The 18869-nt window shown below is 47.3% G+C and overlaps 1 protein-coding gene across 1 annotated transcript in view; it reads left to right on the top strand.

Moving 5' to 3' along the window:
• SLCO3A1 (solute carrier organic anion transporter family member 3A1) overlaps positions 1 to 18869 on the top strand; it is a 129180-nt gene that overhangs the window by 103222 nt on the left and 7089 nt on the right. The window contains exons 4-8 of the mRNA XM_068203691.1: positions 1553 to 1816; positions 10358 to 10522; positions 12409 to 12607; positions 13487 to 13625; positions 17912 to 18087. Of these exons, the coding sequence (XP_068059792.1) occupies positions 1553 to 1816; positions 10358 to 10522; positions 12409 to 12607; positions 13487 to 13625; positions 17912 to 18087 (943 nt within the window). The remainder of the gene's footprint in view (positions 1 to 1552; positions 1817 to 10357; positions 10523 to 12408; positions 12608 to 13486; positions 13626 to 17911; positions 18088 to 18869) is intronic.

Below are 18869 nucleotides of genomic sequence, written 5' to 3'. Positions count from 1 at the left end.
TCTAGCCTTTTATTTTGCTTTTCTTCCTTTTCTGATTATTTCTGTACTTTCCTGAGCCCATTTGATGCTGTGAGTGGGTTTCTTTTCCAATATTTAGGACTGTTTCACCCTCCAGTCACAGATGCCCCTAAAGCCCAAATACCAATCTCTCTTTTGCTGAAAAGGGCTGTGAATTCAAAGCAGCAGGAGCATTGAGCTCCTGGGAAAACAGGGTGGTAAGCAGGTTGGAGGTGCAGTGTCCTTCTCTGTGCAGGTGTGTGCCAATAGGTGTCAGGTGAGTGTGACACACTTGGACAGGGATGCCCAAAAGCTCAGTGCCAGCGCAGGGGACACTGGTGTACAGCAGCTTCCTAGAGCTGGCAGAGCCAAAAACACAAGGGAGAAGCTCTGACTAGAGGGTGTTGCAGAAGCTGGGTGTACCATTTGGGTAGAAGAGGGGATGGGAGCTGGTCCTAAGGATCTCTTGGATACGGAGGACACTGTGCACTGATGTCTCACATGCTACAGCTGTGGGGTTCACTGTGGGCTCCCACTGTGGGAATCCTTAAAATCCGAGGGTTTTGGGCAAGTTGCAAAAGGCAGGCCTCAGAGACAGTAGAACTGCGATTACAGCTAAGCAGTAGACATAAGATTTGTCAGCAGAAAAATTATAAAGTAAATAGAAGAGTAAGGGCAAATAGAACAATGGTCTGTGTATTAACGTTTGTCTGGAATAACTCCCTAAGTTACAGAAAAGTATATCTAGTGAGATACTAAGAAGTTCTAAGCTTAATAATGGAGCTCCGTGCATTGTATCTTAAGGCTTACAAGCTGGTATTGTATTCAAAATAAGCGAGCATTGTTTTAACCAAAGGTACGTGTGCGGATATTCTCAGTTCAGTCAGACAGAAAATGAGACATTTCTACCAGGCTGGGCCTGGGAGAGAGTTGGAAAAGAATGTAAATAATGCACTATCTCTCTTGTTGTTCACATTGTTTATAGATATGTTCTGCCACCGTGAGTCATTCAGACCGCACCAATGGTGTGGGATGTTTTTACTTTAAGACCAATGAAATTAGTCTGCACGATGTTCTCTATAAATAGAGTGGTGCATTTGAAATAAATCAGTTTTCTTCTCGCCTTCTGAATTGGAGTTCTTCTGTTCCCATCCTCAACAGCGACAGTACGTGTGCTTACAGTGGTTGGACAGAACTACTGTCAGTATGCTTTTGCTTTGTGCGATTGGTCAAAAAGCTTTTAAAGTAAATTGTAACATTAAGTTTAGTCTGCTGCTGGGGATGTGAGCTGCTGGCATCTTCCCGTTGTCATAGCCGTGTAATGAGACTGATGCTGGAAAATAAACAGCTCGAGACGCGTTCCTCAGCAGTCCTGTCCCGTTCATGATTTGCACATAGTCCCCTGGCCGGCGATATCCCACCTTGTGTCTTGTGCCCCTCCCTTGCCAGCAAAGGCCCCAGCCACCGCTGTGCAGCCCACGGGATCCTTCACACCGCTGTCTTCCCCTCCCTGTGGCCAAGCCGCTGACTCTGGCTCGTGTTTGCTCCCCCACAGGTAAGCTGGACATAACCCCGGACGACCCTCGGTGGATCGGAGCGTGGTGGGGAGGCTTCCTGCTCTGTGGTGCCTTACTCTTCTTCTCGTCCCTGCCGATGTTCGGCTTCCCGCAGTCGCTGCCGCCACGGCCGGAGCACGCCGGGGAGAGCGAGCAGGCCATGCTCCCCGACAGGGACTACGAGCGGCCCAAGCCCAGCAACGGGGTCCTGCGGCACCCGCTGGATGGGGACAGCAGCACCACCTGCTTCCAGCAGCTGCGAGGTGAGGCGTGAGCCGTGCTGTCCGTGGGGCTCAGCAGCAGGGCCCGCCAAAAGCCACCCAAGAAATCGCTAGCCTCAGTTTCCGTCCTTAGCTGCTATTTAATTATCTCCGGCATCTCAAAGAGAGATTTCGTTCCACTCAAAAGCTTTGGGTTGCTTTTATTTAAGCTGCATGATAGTGCTGTAGAGTTGCTAAAAAATATGAAGGGGAGCACAGCTGCCAGAGCAATTTGTGAACTTCTCTCCAGTGTACTGTTCTGCTCCCCTCTGCCTCCTGAAACGGAGAGCAAGCCAGCAAGGGCACTTAAAAGAAATAGGGAGGTCCCAGCACCTGAGCTTCACCTTAATGCAATCCCAGATACAAAGCAATGAGTGCTGGGCATCACCATAGCTCTTAAACTGAAATGGGAAGAGGGAGATACCAGCCCAGAATAGCAGCAAAATGGCAGGGCAGAGCATGATTTGCAGCAAATTAGAGAGAAAGCCTCACATCGTGTCCTGCAGTGATGGAAATGGAGGTGACTCTAATTAAAGTAAGCTGATGATCCAGCATTTCGTGGGAGAGTGTGGGCAGATATCCTTTCTTTAGGCTGTACTGGAAAATCCTTCATCTGAGAGGGTGTTTCTGTAGCACTGGTGGCTGCTTCCCACTCCCTGTTGCCGTGGCAGAGCAGGTTTCATTACTGCCTGATGCATTTAGATAAATGAGGACAAAATCACTTACTCCCTATGCAGTCACCTTAATTGGGAGTTGGATGAAGTGCGAGTGGGATGGAAAAACAGACTTTGGGGGAAAAAAATGTTGTCTAAATATATAAAAATGCCTTGAATACTAGATGTGGTTGTTCATTAAGGGAAGGTCAAAGATGTGAAATTTTGAATTGATGAGGAAATTCAGAAGGAAGGTAAAGGGATAAATTTTTTGAAACTCAGTAAAATTCATTTCTTCATCCTTACATCCTTTTTGCAAGGATTTTCTATTGAATGGGCTTTTCCCACTGTATGTCCATATGGATAGTTCTGTGGCTTTTGTTGTGTACACATCAGAGTGTCTGCTTCTGTCCACTGAGCTTTTGGAGTGGGTACTAGAAACGTTTGCAGATTTTTGTACAGAAAAATGAAAGACTATGATGTATCCCTGCTGCATGGAGGGGCAGCAGTTCAGCCTGAGGATGATTCTGAGCATCTTGCACACAGGGAGGCCATGGGGGGTTCACTGAGCATCTGTTGCTCATTGAAGTAGAGAAATTAAACTGCCACATGCATATGCTTCAAGTATTGATTACATCAGGAGGCACCACAGGCCTCCACGTTAGCCCTCTCACTGGGCAACCCCCTTTCGGATCAGTCAGTATTCCAGGAGCCTCTTTGGAGATGGACTTTGAAATAAAATTTACATCACATCAAATAAGACAAGGAATGACCTTTTTAGTAATTCCTTTGAGGCTGTCACAGGCGACACGGTGTTGGTAGCTGACATCTCCTTTCAAATCCCCTGCCACTGTTGTCATAGTCGGAATGTGGTGAAGAGTCACATTGCTGAAGTGAGGCAAACACACCTCATCATTCCTGACGAGCGGTGTTTCAGGTGATGGTTTAACCTTTCTGTGGGTGTACATTACTTTGGTAGCAGCTGAAATATCTGTATTCATTTCTTTGTGGCAGGTCTTAGTCTCCCTAATCTATTTGTTGATTCTCCTTTGGAGAAAGTTAAGACTGTTTAGGCTTTTTCCTAGGGTAAAAAAGGCTCTTAATTATATACAGAGGTTAAAAATATGTATGTGCATGCATAGTCATGTCTTCTGTCCTAATATGACCTTGGATTTTGCATGAATTGTGACGCTGAACAGAATCCATGGAGTCATAAAACGGCATGAGTTGGAAGAGACCTTAAAGATCATCTAGTTCCAACCCCCCTGGCATGGGCAGGGACACCTTTCACTAGGCCAGCTTGTTCAAAGCTCCATCCATTCTGGCTCTGAACACTTCCAGGGATGGGACAAGCACAGCTTCTCTGGGCAGCAGCAGAGGATTTGCCTGTACAGGGGGTTGGGGCTGGAGATGCTCCTTGGGATTTGTCTGGCCACGACTCTGACTCATTTTTAGCAAGCGTTGGTTCTGCAGCTGGTCCTGGACAGGGCTGTCCCTGCTGTAAGTCCATGTCTGCATGGAGGTGTGGATTGTCCATCTCTTGTGCAGGTGTGGGGAGGAAGAGCTGTTTCTCTGGACTGATTATGCAAACACCCTCTGTATCAACAGCACATCCTGAGAGGATGAACTGCATCTCCTTTTTGGCTACTGAAGGAGCTTTATTATTTTTTCTTACATTTGTTTCCAAACATTGCAGTGACTGCCATGAGAGAAAGGACATGGTAGGAGAGGGAGCAGGGCAGTGTCAGCTGGGGACATGCTCTGAGCTGGGTCATGGCTGTTAGCTAGAGACATGGCACGGCTGGCAAGTGGGAGGATGCTCCAGACACCACAAGATCTGCTGAAAGTCAGTGAGATGCAGAGCTGGCAGAGATTCCTTGGCTTTCTCTAGCCTTAGCATACAAAAAAAAAAAAATAAAACCAGGACTAATATAAAAGGAACATGCTCAAAGTATTGATCTTTTACATTTCTGTCAAAGTCTAAGCAGGAGGGAGGGCCCAGCTTTTGGGAAGCTCCAGCATCTCTTCCTGTGGGGTATTTTCATGCCAGGAAGAAGCAGTCTTAAGAGGAGCTCTAAACTTGAAATGAAAGTGGTGCCTTTGAACAGCAGGAGGTGAAGAGGCAGTCAAAGGCAGTGGAGGCAGCAGGGGGCTCAGCACAGGGGCACGGCAGCTCAGGCAGGAAAGCTTTGGGACAGTCCTGGGAGCTGCTTCCCGTGGCTAAACTGGCATGTGAATGCTGCACTGCTTTGCCTGATTAGTATTTCATTTCAGCAAAGCAAATCCATTTGGGAGCACAGAGAAGTGAAGGATTAACAGCAGTGGAAGTCTGAATAAATGCTGCCGTTGCTCTTTGCTCCCGCCTGGCAGGGTTGTTCCAGCCCTGTGCTCTCCGTGTGGTCTGTGGGAGCACTTCAGGCATGGGTTGGGCAGTCCCTGATCTTCTGGGGGGCACACCTTTGCTTTCCTACCTCTGCTCTGCCTTGGAGACCTCGCTGCTCCTCAGGGCCAGCTAAGATGCTCGGCTCTGTCAGGGCACCTGTGCCCCTCTGCTCGAGTCTCTCCAGCATCTGCTCTCTCACTCGCTGCCTCTGACACACCACCTGCTCTGGGACGTGCTTGGAAATAGTTTGTTAAAGCCTTTCTCTTTTTTTTGCACAGAAATGTCACATTTATTGAATTGAGCGGCCAGTTCTGATGAAATTTTATTTCAGAATGTTTCCTTGGCATGATCTTTAACACCTCTGAAACATTCTGCCCTAAATGCATTCTGTTTTGCAATGATTTAAACCAGAAATTCGTTATGTTCTGCTGCTCTGTCTAGCAAGAGAGATTAAAACCCTAAAAGGATTGAAATTGATATGGAATCCTCCAGGTTTGGAAAGAGAAGCTCATTCATGAGGAATTAAAAGAAAACTCGCTGTGGAATTAAATGAATTTCAGAACTGCAAATTCCCTAGATTTGGAAACGTTTTGGTTTCTTTCCAGCTTCATTTTCAGGAGTGTAGGAGAGCTGGGACGTACAGCTGACAGCTGCCTTGTCTTCTGTGCAGTTCCGTCCTGCTCCGTGTACCAATCTGCTGAATACCTAGGGAGGGAGCTGCTCTGAATCTGCGATTTCTCTCCCAAAAAGTGCTTGCTGGGAGCATAGTGTTAGGCCAAAAGCTCCCAGCTGTGCAGGGAGGACCTGGACCATGGGGAGCCTGTAATCCTCAGTGGGAGTTCATAGGATTGGGCAGGATTAAAGGCTAACAAGAGTCGTTTTTAACACCTGACTACTCATGACTGATAGTGACAAGCTTTTGGAGAGGGCTCCATCTATACCTTCATTCACAGCTGCAGCAGTGAGGCTTTGGGCCAGGTTTAGACTTTAATGCCTTTTTGGATTTGGGTCTTGTCCCCCTGCAAACACTTTAAAGGCTTGCTGAGAAGTCCAAGTCTTAGGTGAGAAGGTGGTGATCATAAAAGGCATCGGGTCTTATCAGTCTTTGCGTTTCCTTTGGCTTGTGTTTCATGAAGGAGCAGGTACTGTTGTCAGGTTTTTCATGGCTGTTTCCAAGCCAACATCTTGTTGTCAGCACCTTTAAAAAATTCAGAAAGGCCTTCAGCCTGCACACCTCAAGGCCAAAGCTGAGCAGCAGCTGAAGGCAAGCAGAGCCTGTCTCCAGAAAATTCTTTTCCATGACTTCTGTGTCACAGGTGAGGGAGGTCTGTGTCCTCCTCTCAAGTCAAGTAAAGGTGGTTCCTGCAGGGAAGATGATGGACTAGAAGGAACTGCTTTCCATGCTTGAGTATGTAACTGCTGCTTCAAGCTTGCATCTTGTCAGGAAGACTTTTTTGATTTATGTCATGCTTTTCCCTCATATCCATTATGATAATTTTGCCAAGGCCACATGGAACTTCAGCAAACTAACCTCACCTGAGATATCTTCAGTACCTCTTGCCTTACTCCATATTCTCTTCTACAGGAGCTACCTCTTTCCAGAATGTATTTTAGTGTTGCTGCCTCTGCTGATTTCTTCATCCCTTTTCCCTCAAGCCAGGTGGAGATTTTGCCTTTTGTTTTCTCTTCAGACCTGAGGCTTGCTGCTGACATGGGTAGTAGAAAGTTGTGTTTTGGCTCAATACTACATTTTGCCTTTCCCTCACCACTCTGTCCTAGGTGGACTGGGCTGTAAACCTCCCTCTAATTTATTACTTTGCTTTCTGTGTTCTTCATCTTTACTGCAAATTGAAAACATGTCTCTGTAGGGTGCTCCAACCAGAAACAGGGGCCTTGGTGATTGTAATGTTCCAAACAATTCATTTCAAGCACCAACGTGATGATTATAGTTTGTCGTTTCTGGAGAGTAGTTAAACCTCGTGTAATGAGGTTGCCAATTATCCCCGCTACTCCCCGATGTGCAGTGACAAATCAAAGCTACTTGGTGTACATAAGTGTGTGCATTTGTCAAGCCCCTGGCCTGTCATCCACAGAGGCCCCATGGAGGGAGATAGGGAGGGGGTTTGGATGCCTTGGCACCGGTGTTGCTTGAGGGTGAAAAGGTGGGGAGTCAGGGGGTTGGTGGGGGGTATTGGAAAGCTTTGGGACATCCACCCCATCCCTCCCAGCCTGTGGATGATCCTGTGACCAGCACTGCACGTGAATTGTCTGAAGAGTGGGGATTAAAGTACTTTTCACTACTTTTCAGCAGTGAAAAGAGGTGTTGTGTTCTCCTCAGTGCATCTTGCCAGGGCAGTGGGAATCGCTTTTCTGCCACCATTTCTGGAGCATATCAGGTGTATCAGGATGAGGATGGCAAAATGAGCTCGTCCTTCTGGGAGTGGGAGGCTGAGTCTGTCTGTGTGCCGTGTCTGCTGCAGCTTGTGGGTTCTCCAAGTAGATTTCTGAGACTCTTTGGACTCCAAAAGACTTTCACACTTGGCAAATGGATTTCTTTTGAGCTTTGTAGCTGCAAAGGGCTGCTCCAAAGTGTTCAGGTAACCTTTGGGCTCATAAAGGTGAGGGGTAACGTTTACCATCACACCTGCTGGGTTGGCTCCAGTGGAAAAACACCATCCGTAGATGTTGTGTTCCCTAGGGCTTCACTGTCGCCCATCAGGCATTTCCATTCCTACTCCATACCCAGCACCATAAGCCAAGCAGCTGAAAGCATGTCACTTTAGTCCATTGAGAGATTTTTAAACTTTGCTGCTGACTTTTTACCTTTTTCCCAGAGGTATTTTACCCCAAGAACTGAGACAGATGAGGCAGCAGCCAGTGTCAAATGATTGGTCTTAACGAACGGTAGCAGCAAGATGAAAGGATATTCAATTCTACAGGGAACCCCGTGTTATGTCCCTTAGAAGATGAAAGAGAATGAGCTGGCCCTGGCTGAGGAGATGGTGGAGGCCGCCAGACACTGCTTGAGTTGTCTGTGCACTCTTTGCACTGGGTTTTGTGTCCCACATGCCTGATGGTACACAGTCCTGTTGCAGTAGACAGTGGTCAGACATTCAGCAGAGGACAGAATCTGTACCAGAAAGTTCACAGGAAGGAGAAGCAATGATTGTGGAATAATGGAATCACAGGAAGATTGGGGTTGGAAAGGACCTTAAAGATTATCTTGTTCCAGACACCTCACCATGGACAGGGACACCTTCTTCTAGACCAGGTTGCTCAAAGCCCCATCCAGCCTGGCCTTGAACACTTCCAGTGGCATCCACAGCTTCTCTGAGGAACCTGTTCCCATGTCTCACACCCTCACAGTAAAGAACTTCCTCCTTATATCTAATGTAATCCCTCCCTCTTTCAGTTTAAAGCCATTACTCGTTGTCCTGTCACTACACACCCTTGTCAAAAGTCCCTCTCCAGCTCTCCTGTAGCCCCTTTAGGTGATGAAGTGCTGTGACTTGGAGCCCTGTACTGCCAGACAAGGCACTTATGAGGGGTTCCTCTCCCATGTGCGATGCTGCAGTAACTCTGCAAATTTGTTGTTGTCCACCCCCAGATTGATTGATTTTGACCTTGGTAGTGCATGATGGTTGGGTGCCAACTTCAGAAATAAATGTCCGTGATCCTTAGCTCCCTCCTGCAAAAGGCAGGCTGTCATCACTATTGTTTGGTGGATAAAGTTAGAGGTAGACCTTAGTGTCTTTGGATTTAAATTGGCACAAAGCTACATCTCAAGGAATCCATTAATCTTGAACAAACGGAACTCCCGAGGCACAACAGTCATTAATACCTTAAATATGGCTTTTCAAACTCAGTACTGCCAAGTCCACCCTTTCACTTTTTTATTTTTCCTGGCAAGAAGGGGAAATTCTATAGGTGGCCACCAAAGAACTGAAGGAAGCAGCAGGTGGCTTCTGAAATTTATCCATGTCTGAATTCCCCCATCCCCATTCTTCCCACACAGTATTTTTCCCCCCTTTTTTCTTTTCTTTTTTCACCTGTTCTGCTAAAAATTGCTATGGCTCTTGCACCTTAGTTATGTTCAGTAAATCTTTAGGAAGCAGAAATTTTGTACAGCTTGGAAAAATGTTTCTGATATAAAGGGACCAGAAACTGTGAAGTGACCTCTTCCAAAAAAGGTTAGATCAAACCTAATTATAACCCTTTTTTCCACTGTCCCCAAGAAAGAACCAAGGGCACCCAAGCAGAGCCTTGACAAAGAGCTGTGCATTCTCTGCTGAGGCCAGTGCAAAAAAATCCCTGAGGGAAGACATAAGCCAGCACCAGAGAAACATCATCTGCCAGTCCCTGGTACACCGCAGGGAATCTGGGGGATGGATTTTCAAAATGCAAATAGGGGTCCATTGAGGCTCCACTACACTACTTCAAGGTAATTTTCAAACTTAATGATTTTCACATTTAATTCAGGGAGAAATTAGTCATCAGGTATTGAGACAAAGCAAGGCTCTCTTCTGTACTGGGATGCTCTCCTGTTCAAGCTATGTTATCTCAACAATAATTAAAATGCTCGCTGGAGTAGAAAACGTGCAATCTGATTCATTAGACAGATTTCCCTTTGTAGGGAAATCTTGTTTGCTTATGGGAAATTGAGATGGGCTTGGCAGAGAGAGGACTCTAGACACGGCTGATTTGGAAGGGGAGAGCCAAGGGATCATGAGACCAGAGCCACATGTGTGTGTCCTACACAGTGAACAGCTCAGCCCGTCCTCTTCCAAACTCTTAAGGATGGCAGGGTCTACATGGAAGGCATTGGTTGGCTGGAGAAGCCTTAGGTTGTGGGAACACACAGACTGACAAGCCTGTCCCAGGCAGGATGACCCTTGTGCCATGGGTATCCATGGGCCAGGCTAAGCCTGAGAGTTTCAGCTTGCTGAAAACACCCACATGTGCTGCAAGAAGGTGACCATCAGTGAGTGAGCTAGTTTGGAATAGGAAAGTAAATCAAATCTGGATGGCAGGAGAAGGAAAAGCCAGATGTGAGCTGGGTTAATTTGTATCTGAAAACTTGCAAGAATTTATGATGAATACAGCACTGATGGCACCCATCATCTGGCTCAGCTTTGTTCATGGGGAGCAGGTACAGAAAGGAGAGGGGGAAAAAAGAGCACACCAGGTTTTGATTGACTTCTCTGTGGGGAAAACAAAAAGCAATATGGGAAATTTTTCTCATTTTTCCAATTTTCAAAATCATCTGTAAGAGTAAATAACAACAGATTGTTTCTTTTTGCACCCTCTTGGTTGTTGAATCTTTAAGTGGCACTTTCTGGGTTTTTCACATTGTTCTGGTGTTCCCACATTTCAAGCAGCTTGTCTGTGCAGAGCAGGAAATTTCTCCTGCTGTGAAGTGAGTTTACCCTACAGAAGAGGAGAAAGGCACCTCCAGCACCTGATGTAAAGTCTACACAAAAACACCTCTCCCTTTTTCCTCTCTTCTAGTGATCCCCAAAGTGACTAAGCACCTACTCTCCAACCCCGTGTTCACCTGCATCATCCTGGCAGCCTGCATGGAGATCGCGGTGGTGGCCGGCTTCGCCGCCTTCCTGGGCAAGTACCTGGAGCAGCAGTTCAACCTCACCACCTCATCTGCTAACCAGCTCCTGGGTGAGTAACCACAGGGGACACCAAACCTCTGGCCTCCAAAGGGATTTAAAAGCGTTCAGCATGGCTGGTAACTGCTGTCAGTCTCGCTGGTTGGGCTGCCCAAAAAGTGATTTGTCTGACATGTGGGGATGTGTCTGTGAGTGAGAGGGTTGGCCTTCAGCTGTGCCATGGCTGCAGGGCCCGGAGCAGACCTCCAGCATCCTTTCTCCACTGCATCCTGCTGCCATCACTTCCCCTGTGGCCCAGCCTGTTGTGTGGGACACCCAGGACAGGAGAGTCTGTGAGAGCCTTGGATGCAGCAGAAATGGACTGCCTGTTTGCCCGAGACTGCAGTTGCTCTCCAAGTGATAGTGTGGCCATTGAACTGCTTGTCTCATGGTCTGGTGCCCCACAGTTCTGCAGCCCATCTCAGTCTGGGTTAGGACGCCCAGTGTCTCCTGTTAGTCACTGCTTTCCCCTTGGCCTGCAAATGACAAGATTGCAATGAGCAGTTCAATACCTGAGTTAGTGCAGCTTGGTCGTCTTTCAAGTGTCCCTTCTCTCTGACCGTTCCATGCTGCTGTGATTTCACGTTCTACATTTCTCAGTGTTCATTTGTTCCCTGTCAGGACACTGATGGCAGAATAGTCATTTATTTTCTGCTGCTGCTCATCCCAGGCAGGCCCAGCCATTTGTTTATGACAGCCCTTCTCTCAGCAGCACCCAATTAAGATATCTGCAAGTTGATCTTGGACGATCTGTGACCACAGCTTGCCAGATGGGCATCTGGCAGTGATCTGTCAAAAACTGGGACATCAGGAAATGGGTGGATCTTCACAGCATAACAAGGAGTTTGCAAGCTGCTCTCCTGACAGTTGTTTATTTCCCTATTAAACTCGTTGATATCTTCTGGTTTTGGCCTGGTTTTCCAAAAGAGACAATCCCCTGCAGTCAGCCTTTCTTCCCCCAGCAACCCAGGAATTTGCTAGTGAATTTTAATACTATTTGACAGAAGGCCAGAGGTCTCAAAGTTGTTAGGCTATTCCATCTTCCCTGAAAATTAAAGGCTTGGCAAGGGAAAGTAACTTCACTGTTGACCCAGTGGGAGAAGGGAAAAAGCTGTTTGGTGGGAGCTGGCTGGGTAGTCAACATGTGAGTGCAGCTGGGTGGCCAGCAAAGAGGGGATCACCCATGAGCCAGAGCACATCCTGCTTCTGAGCTGACAGTGGGAAAGGAGACTTGGATACCTCTGTGTTTCTCACAGCAATTTGCTTAAACAAAGTTGTAATCAGATTTCTCACATGGTGTTTAAGGGAGTCTAGAAATGCCAGGACTAGGATTCTCTTCTAAGCACAGTTCAGGTGGTGAGATCTGGAGTGTAACTGGCAGCAAAGGGATGAAAGGGATCCCAAACAAGCATAGTGTGGTAATTTCTGTCTGTGCTGGAAAGGGAGTCACTTCTGGCAGTGATTTTGCATTTCACAGTTAAAAGAAAATTCTTCTAGGGAGATTTCATATTTTCAAATGCTGCTCCTGGCTAGTCTCTGAAGATCAGATTTCTGTGAGTTGCACTAGCAGGGTTCATCCAAAGCCTCCAGACACTTTGGAAAATTCTTGACTTTATTTTGCTGCTGCTTAGGTCAGGCTGGGCCAAGCTCAGCAAGTCTGGCATTCCCTCCAGCATGGATGAGAACTGGCAGAAGATCCTGGTTCCTCCATGCAAGGCAGCATGTCTGTTTGCATCTGTTCCTTTTTTTAGGCAACCCCAGCTTGGTGCTACTCCAGCAGTTGGGCATTGCAAGGTTCCCTCATGCCAGCACACAGATCTGGCTGCTGGGGAGTTCAGCGCTGTCACACTGTCACAGTGTAGTTCACTGGGCCTTGCTAATTGTTTTTTTCTCTTGCAGGGATGACAGCAATCCCGTGTGCATGTCTGGGCATATTCCTGGGTGGCCTCTTGGTGAAGAAGCTCAGCCTGTCTGCTCTGGGAGCCATCAGGATGGCCATGCTGGTGAACCTGGTGTCCACAGCTTGCTACGTGTCATTCCTGTTCCTGGGGTGTGACACAGGACCTGTGGCAGGGGTTACTGTTCCCTATGGAAACAAGTGAGTCCACAGAGAGTTTTAGGGAGCTTTACCAACATAAATCCATGTTAGTGTCCTTGACAGTCAGTGCTGGCCTTCAGACACCCATAGAGCAAGCTCAGAGAAGGCAGTGTAGTATGGGCTCTTAGTCTGGGATGTTTCCATGCCACTCACCACTGAGAGAGTTGAGTACCTGCAGATGACAACAGAGTTTCATTAAAATCTGAAATTCAGTCAAACTGAATCAAAAAGTGCCAGACTTGAGTCTGTGCCCACAGGCACCTCTGTAGCATTGGGGCTGGTTTGTCCTGGCAGTAAGGGACATGCACTGCTCTGTACATTGATTTAAGTGCCTGAGGGGAATCTGTAGAACCAGGTTTTTGATGCCTGGAAATACAGATACGGTGAAGAGAGAGTGTTTTTGGCTGCAGGCTCATTTTAATGTGAGAAGTGAGGCCCATGTAACCCTGTTTTGTCCTGCACTCACAGGACTTGGAGGGAGCTATTTGGTATTTTCTTCCTTAGTGCTCCTGTATGCAGTAGCAGCTCTTTAGATGACAAGATCAGCCTGTCAGTTGCTTACAGTGTTGCAGAAAACACAGAGCAATCTCCACAGCATCTCTTTGTGTCTCCTTGAGGATTCTTGTTGAGGTAACAGGGCAGCCCAAGCCTTGCATTAGATTCTCTTTTGCAGGGGGATAGTGGCCATGGCATTTCAGTCTCCAAGGAGAGGCTGTAGCCTGGAATTCTTAGAGCTGGAACCCAGCTATCCTGCCCACTGCTTTTTTATAATGTGTTTGCCTTAACTATCCCCCTCAAAGGCATCTTTGTGAGGCAACAATTGGAAAAGCTGGCTGATACCACACTGTCCATCATTTTCTTTCTCTCTTTATCTTACAGCTCAACTCCAACCTCATCTCTGGACCCATATTCCCCGTGCAATAACAACTGTGAATGCCAAACTGATTCCTTCACTCCAGTGTGTGGGGCAGACGGGGTCACATACTTATCTGCCTGCTTTGCTGGCTGCAGCAGCACGGTGAGTGGGCTTTCCTGGGGACCTCTCGCCTCTAGGAACGGTTCTGGGAGCTCAAGTGAGTGAGGTTCTGCATGTCCGGTAGGGTAGCTCACCTACAGCCAGCAGTGGCTGCACCCCCAAAAGCTGATCTCACACCTCTGGTGGGCCACTCTGTTCCATAAATGCCCACTCTCTCCAGCAGCAGCTGCCAGGGTCACCCACGGAGCAGGATGGGATCTCACAACCTCCTGCCCTGGTCTTCCTCCTCAGCAGGGAAGCAAGGAACGTGATAGGAGATCTGCACAGGTGTCCAGTGGCAGAACACATCCTCTGCAAGAGATTCCTAACCCAGAACAGGCCAGCTGAGGAACCAGCTTCTCTTTTATCCTGCCACTTCTCATCTCCCCTCTTCTCCACCTGCCCATGTTTGCCCCACCTAACCCTTTTAGTCTTTTTCCTCTTGCTGTTTCCCTGAATCTGGTTCCTAGATAGTTGTGAGCAGTTCCTGGTTTTATTCACCCTTGTTTAAGCTTTCCTTTAACTCCACTTACTTATTTCTCTTTCCTTGATTTGCTCTGAGGCAGCAGCAAGAGCAGTTGTCAGGGGAGCAGAGTTTCCATCCAAAGACATTCTGCATTTTTCAGTTCTCTCTAAGAGTTTTTTCCCCTTAGAAAACTCTTAAAGACCAAACTATCTCTCTATAAAGAAGATGTGGGGGATTTTTAACCGTATCTTAAAAGCCAGCTTTTTCATTTTTTGCTGCTGAAATGTTAATGTCTTCTGGGTTCCACTGAAAATGAGTGCCTGCTGCTCCTGTGGGTGGGGACTGGTGGGATTCCTGCATCCTTGCTCGCTGCTTGGGACCGTGCCAGGCGTGGTGATCACTGCTGTGTGCAGTCCGTGGGAGGTCAGCCTGGTCACAGGGACTGTTTGTGCCTACACATCAGTGCTCACCACATGCAGTTATCCCTTCAAGGCTTCATCCTTCCTCTTTGAGGAAATACCAAACCTCCCTTCCTGCCCCGGAGACAAAGCACATGTGAGTGCTGCTGAGCAGAAACATCTTGTCTCCTCCATTCTCTCTCCAGCCTCAGAGATGCAGGCATCCCTTTGAAACACCACAGTTTTGACCTTTCAGCAGCCCTACAAGGATCTACGTCAATGTGTGACACATGAAGGTGTTACCTCCTGCCCTCTTCTTCCTCCTCCTCCCAGTAAGTCAGCACCTGAGATGGCTGCAGGATGGTTTTAAGAAGAAACCAGCTTGTTTCAGGCACACAGAATCGTGTCTCACCAGTTCACCAAGCCTTCAGCAAGGGTACAGCTGGTGTTGGTGTGTGGCTGCAGCGTGGGAGCGATCTCCTCGCTGTGCAGGGCAAAGCTCTGGCTCCTCTGGAAGGAGCATGGTAATGAAAATTCAGCTCTGCTCCTTCAGTCTGCAGCTACCTGACCTCGTGCTCTGCAAGGCAAAAAAACTCTCAGCAAAAAACTCACTCTCCCTCATGCTTTCTCTTACTCACTCCTTCTTATTTTACCTTTTTGTTGTCATCCATGGGGTTCTTCTCATCTCTTTGTTTTGTGGGGGTTTTTTGCAGTAACATTTTGAACAAAAATTGGTGAAGCAATAGCATCTGCTGGAAAGGGCATTATCAAGAATTATGGACCAGTTTGGCCATGCAATGGCCTTGAGGCAAAGCCAAATTGCCAAACCAAGTTTTAAACCCATAATCCAGGTAATGACCTGTCTGGAGGGTCTTGTGAATGTTATGTGCTTGTGATGAGGCAAGGGTTGCTTTTTACTGGGACATAAAATTCTCTGAATGCTTTATTTAACTTTACTACATTTTACGTTTCTGACTGCTTCTCTTCACTTTTCCTCTGTGAACTATTTCTAAAAGCAATGTGTAGCTCAGTTATTTTTTTCTTTTTCATTCCTTCTCTCTTACTGAGCTGATTCCAGAGGTGCACTTGTCCAAAAAGCCATAGGAATATCAGTGCTGGTAGGCAGAGCTCTGGCACCCCCAAGAACTTTCTTTCAAGCCATTCCTGGGAGTGACCCTTGCATACCACGTGTTGGACTGTGCATCTTGTTTGTTTGATGCCATTGACTCTCAGCATTTTGGCTGGAGACACATGAATTCCATCCTGGAGTTACTGTGCTGGCACCTCACAGCTTTGCATTGAAATACCAGCCTGTCCCTTCCCTGTCAGAGCCAGGGCTTAAAAATGAGTAATTAAAAACATGGGTAATTTGCATGGATAATCACACCAAAGTCAAGATGCTGTTAAAGGTGTAAACTCTGCATCTGTGTAACTTCACAGGCACACATAAATCTGGGTGTGCAGGTTGCTGGGCACCAAAAGGTTCTGATAAAAAGTGGTTGAATGCAGTGGGGTTGCAGACAAGGGGATCTATAGAAGTTTGGCACAGGTAGCAAAAAAAATTTCCTCTCCACAGGACAAAGTTATAACTCCATCTTTGATGTTTCCTTGTTTGATGTCTGTGAGTTGCATACTGTGTCAGTAATAAAAGATCAAAGATCTCCCAGGTAAGGATGATGTGCAGTGCCAAGCAAGCTGAGGTAGTTGGTACAAACCACTCACACTGCTTCAGGCTAGCACCTTGAAGCAAAGTGGTCAAAAAAGCAGATTGAGGGACAAATTTTCAGGCAGTGAAGGTAAGCCCTGCCTTGTGCTTTGTAAAAAAATCACACAAGTGGGAGGACATTCTGCCCACCACTGCCCAAAACAGGTACTTTCTGTCCCTTGATGAGAGCCCAGGGAAATAAACACCCAGTTCTGCGTGTTTGCTGTGATGGGAATTTTGTCCAAGGGTTATTCAATGCAGGTATATACTTTTCCAGACTTACATGTGTTTTGATCCACAGGGCTGATGGCTAGAAATGCACTGCAGTCAGAGCCAGGAGCTACAAATTCGTGTTGTCTGTGCAAATACCACCTCAGTGGTGCTAATTGTCACCATTCTGGAGCCTTCAGGTGTCAGCTTCTAACTCACAGCACAGGAATTTGTTATTTTAATTACTGCTTGCCAGTGGAAAGGCACCTGCATGTCTGCTCCAGCTTTCCTAGAGTTATGCACCACAGTCTCTCTTGTCCTCTTTGCACTTAATTGGAAAAAAAAAAGATTTGACTCCTATGCAGAAGAAAGAGATTGGTGTCAGAAAGGTTGGAGTAGTATCCCTGCTGATCCGTATCTTTGGAGGCAGTGAACCAGAAAGTGTGGTTTTGTATGGTCCTAAGGGGACCCCTTTGGCAGAAAAGCAAAGGAATTTCTGCTTGCCCATGGTAGAGGAGAAGGGGAGGAGACTGAGCTGCTTTTCAATAAGTTATATTTTATGACGTTACTCCTCATACAAACATGTGACCTGCAAACCCAGCGGGCTTGTGAAGACAAGCCATGAATCATTAATGACTGTTTCTTTCTGTATTCGTTAAGGGATTTCTTGGTAGTATTGTGGGCCTTAATTGCACTGACATCCCCCACTCAGAAATTCAGGAGGACGAGTTGGAAAATAAAGGGGAAAAAAAAAGTAAATCCTTAAATCTGTGACTGGCAAACAAAGCTTCTTTTCACATTCTGCACTTGTTGGAGAGATCAAAGCAAAATGCAGTCATTCCACCCTCCTTGTGATCACATATTGATAAAGTTTATCTTGCTTGACTTGAGCTTTTAGCTCAACACAAATCCCTCTGAACCAGATGTCAGTTATTAGCCCTGGAGTGCACTGAAGTCCAGCAGCATCCGTGCTGCCAGGCTGTGGTGGTTCAGCTCTGGGTGAGCTTCAGCACCCATAGTGGGTGGCTCCTTCCCAGGGTTTGAGGTGCTGGAAGCAGGCCCCAAACTGCAGCCAAGAACAGGGCTGCAGATTTACCTGCATTTAATCTACTTCAGTTTAATTGCAATAGCCAAGAGGATGGAGGTAAATAAGAAAGTAATTAGAACCATAATGGGGGAAATCTTCCTTGTCACAGATACACAGATTGTTTCTTTATTCTCCTCCAAAGAGGTAGGACTCGGTAATAATTTTGTTTCCGTGACATTTATGGGAGAGACTTGAAAGGAGCAGAAGAAAAGAAACAAGCCAAGGGACAGCTTTCCCTCCCTGGCAACATGCATCAGCTCTGACGCTCCTGAAATTCTTTCCAAACCCCCCTCCAACAAGCACTTAGGAGTTATTTAATTGACCATTAGAGGATTAGGTGTTGCTGCTGACAAGCCCTGTTACAGAGGGCAGCGATGGGGATCACAGCTCTCCCTTCTCCTGACTCCTTGTGCTCCTCTGCAGAACCTCAGTGGCTGTTCGTGCCTCACCTCGGTCCCTGCCGAAAATGCCACCGTCGTTCCTGGCAAATGCCCCAGCCCTGGGTGCGAAGAGGCCTTCCTGACATTCCTGTGTGTGATGTGTGTCTGCAGCATGATCGGGGCCATGGCGCAGACTCCATCGGTCATCATCCTCATCAGGTAGGGCTTCTGTCACCGTCCTCATCAGGTGGGGCTTCTGTCACCGTCCTCATCCGGTAGGGCTTCTGTCACCGTCCTCATCAGGAGGGGCTTCAGTCACCATCCTCATCAGGTGGGGCCATCAGTCATCATTCTCACCAAGTTGGACTATCAGTCACCATCCTCTAAGATGAGGCCACTCTTGGCATGGGATCAGGGCTGAAGGGACCTGAGGGCACAGGGGGAGCTCAGAGTCCCACACACCTCCTGGCCTCTCCCTTTTACACCAAGCTCACTGTCCTAGACCCATGACTTTGAACTGAACCTCCATTCAAGCTGTTTTCTCCCTAAGCCACTTTTTTTCACTTGGTAGCACCTGGTTTAGCCAGGCATGGCCCCATTTCAGGGCCTGCAGTATGGAGCTGCTAGAGAGAAAACAAAAACTGCTTAAGCTCTCCTTTGGTAAAGTGAGGGAGTGAAGTGGAACTGGGCCCCCAAACAGACAAGATTCCATCAGGGATGTTTCAGAGAGTGGTGGCAGGGGTTGTTCTTCTGGGATTAACATGGAAATGCACATGTGCAGTTTCCAGTCCAGGTAGTAAGGAAGTTACAGCTGCATCGGGAGGGGGTCAGAATTGCCACCCCATGTTCTCATCACGTAGTGACTTAGAGAGAGGCTTAGGCTCACCTTTTGAGATAGTCTGGAGACCATAGAAACCATGGAAAAATGAAAAGCTGTGGCAAAGACTAGCTTTGGTAAATACCTCCCTGACTGGAGTTTAACTTCTCTCACCCTGGACCAA

The sequence above is a fragment of the Anomalospiza imberbis genome, chromosome 13, assembly GCF_031753505.1.
Source record: "Anomalospiza imberbis isolate Cuckoo-Finch-1a 21T00152 chromosome 13, ASM3175350v1, whole genome shotgun sequence".
Lineage (NCBI taxonomy): Eukaryota > Metazoa > Chordata > Aves > Passeriformes > Viduidae > Anomalospiza > Anomalospiza imberbis.
The sequence above is the reverse complement of the archived record's forward strand: the minus strand, read 5'-3'. Positions and strand labels throughout refer to the sequence as shown.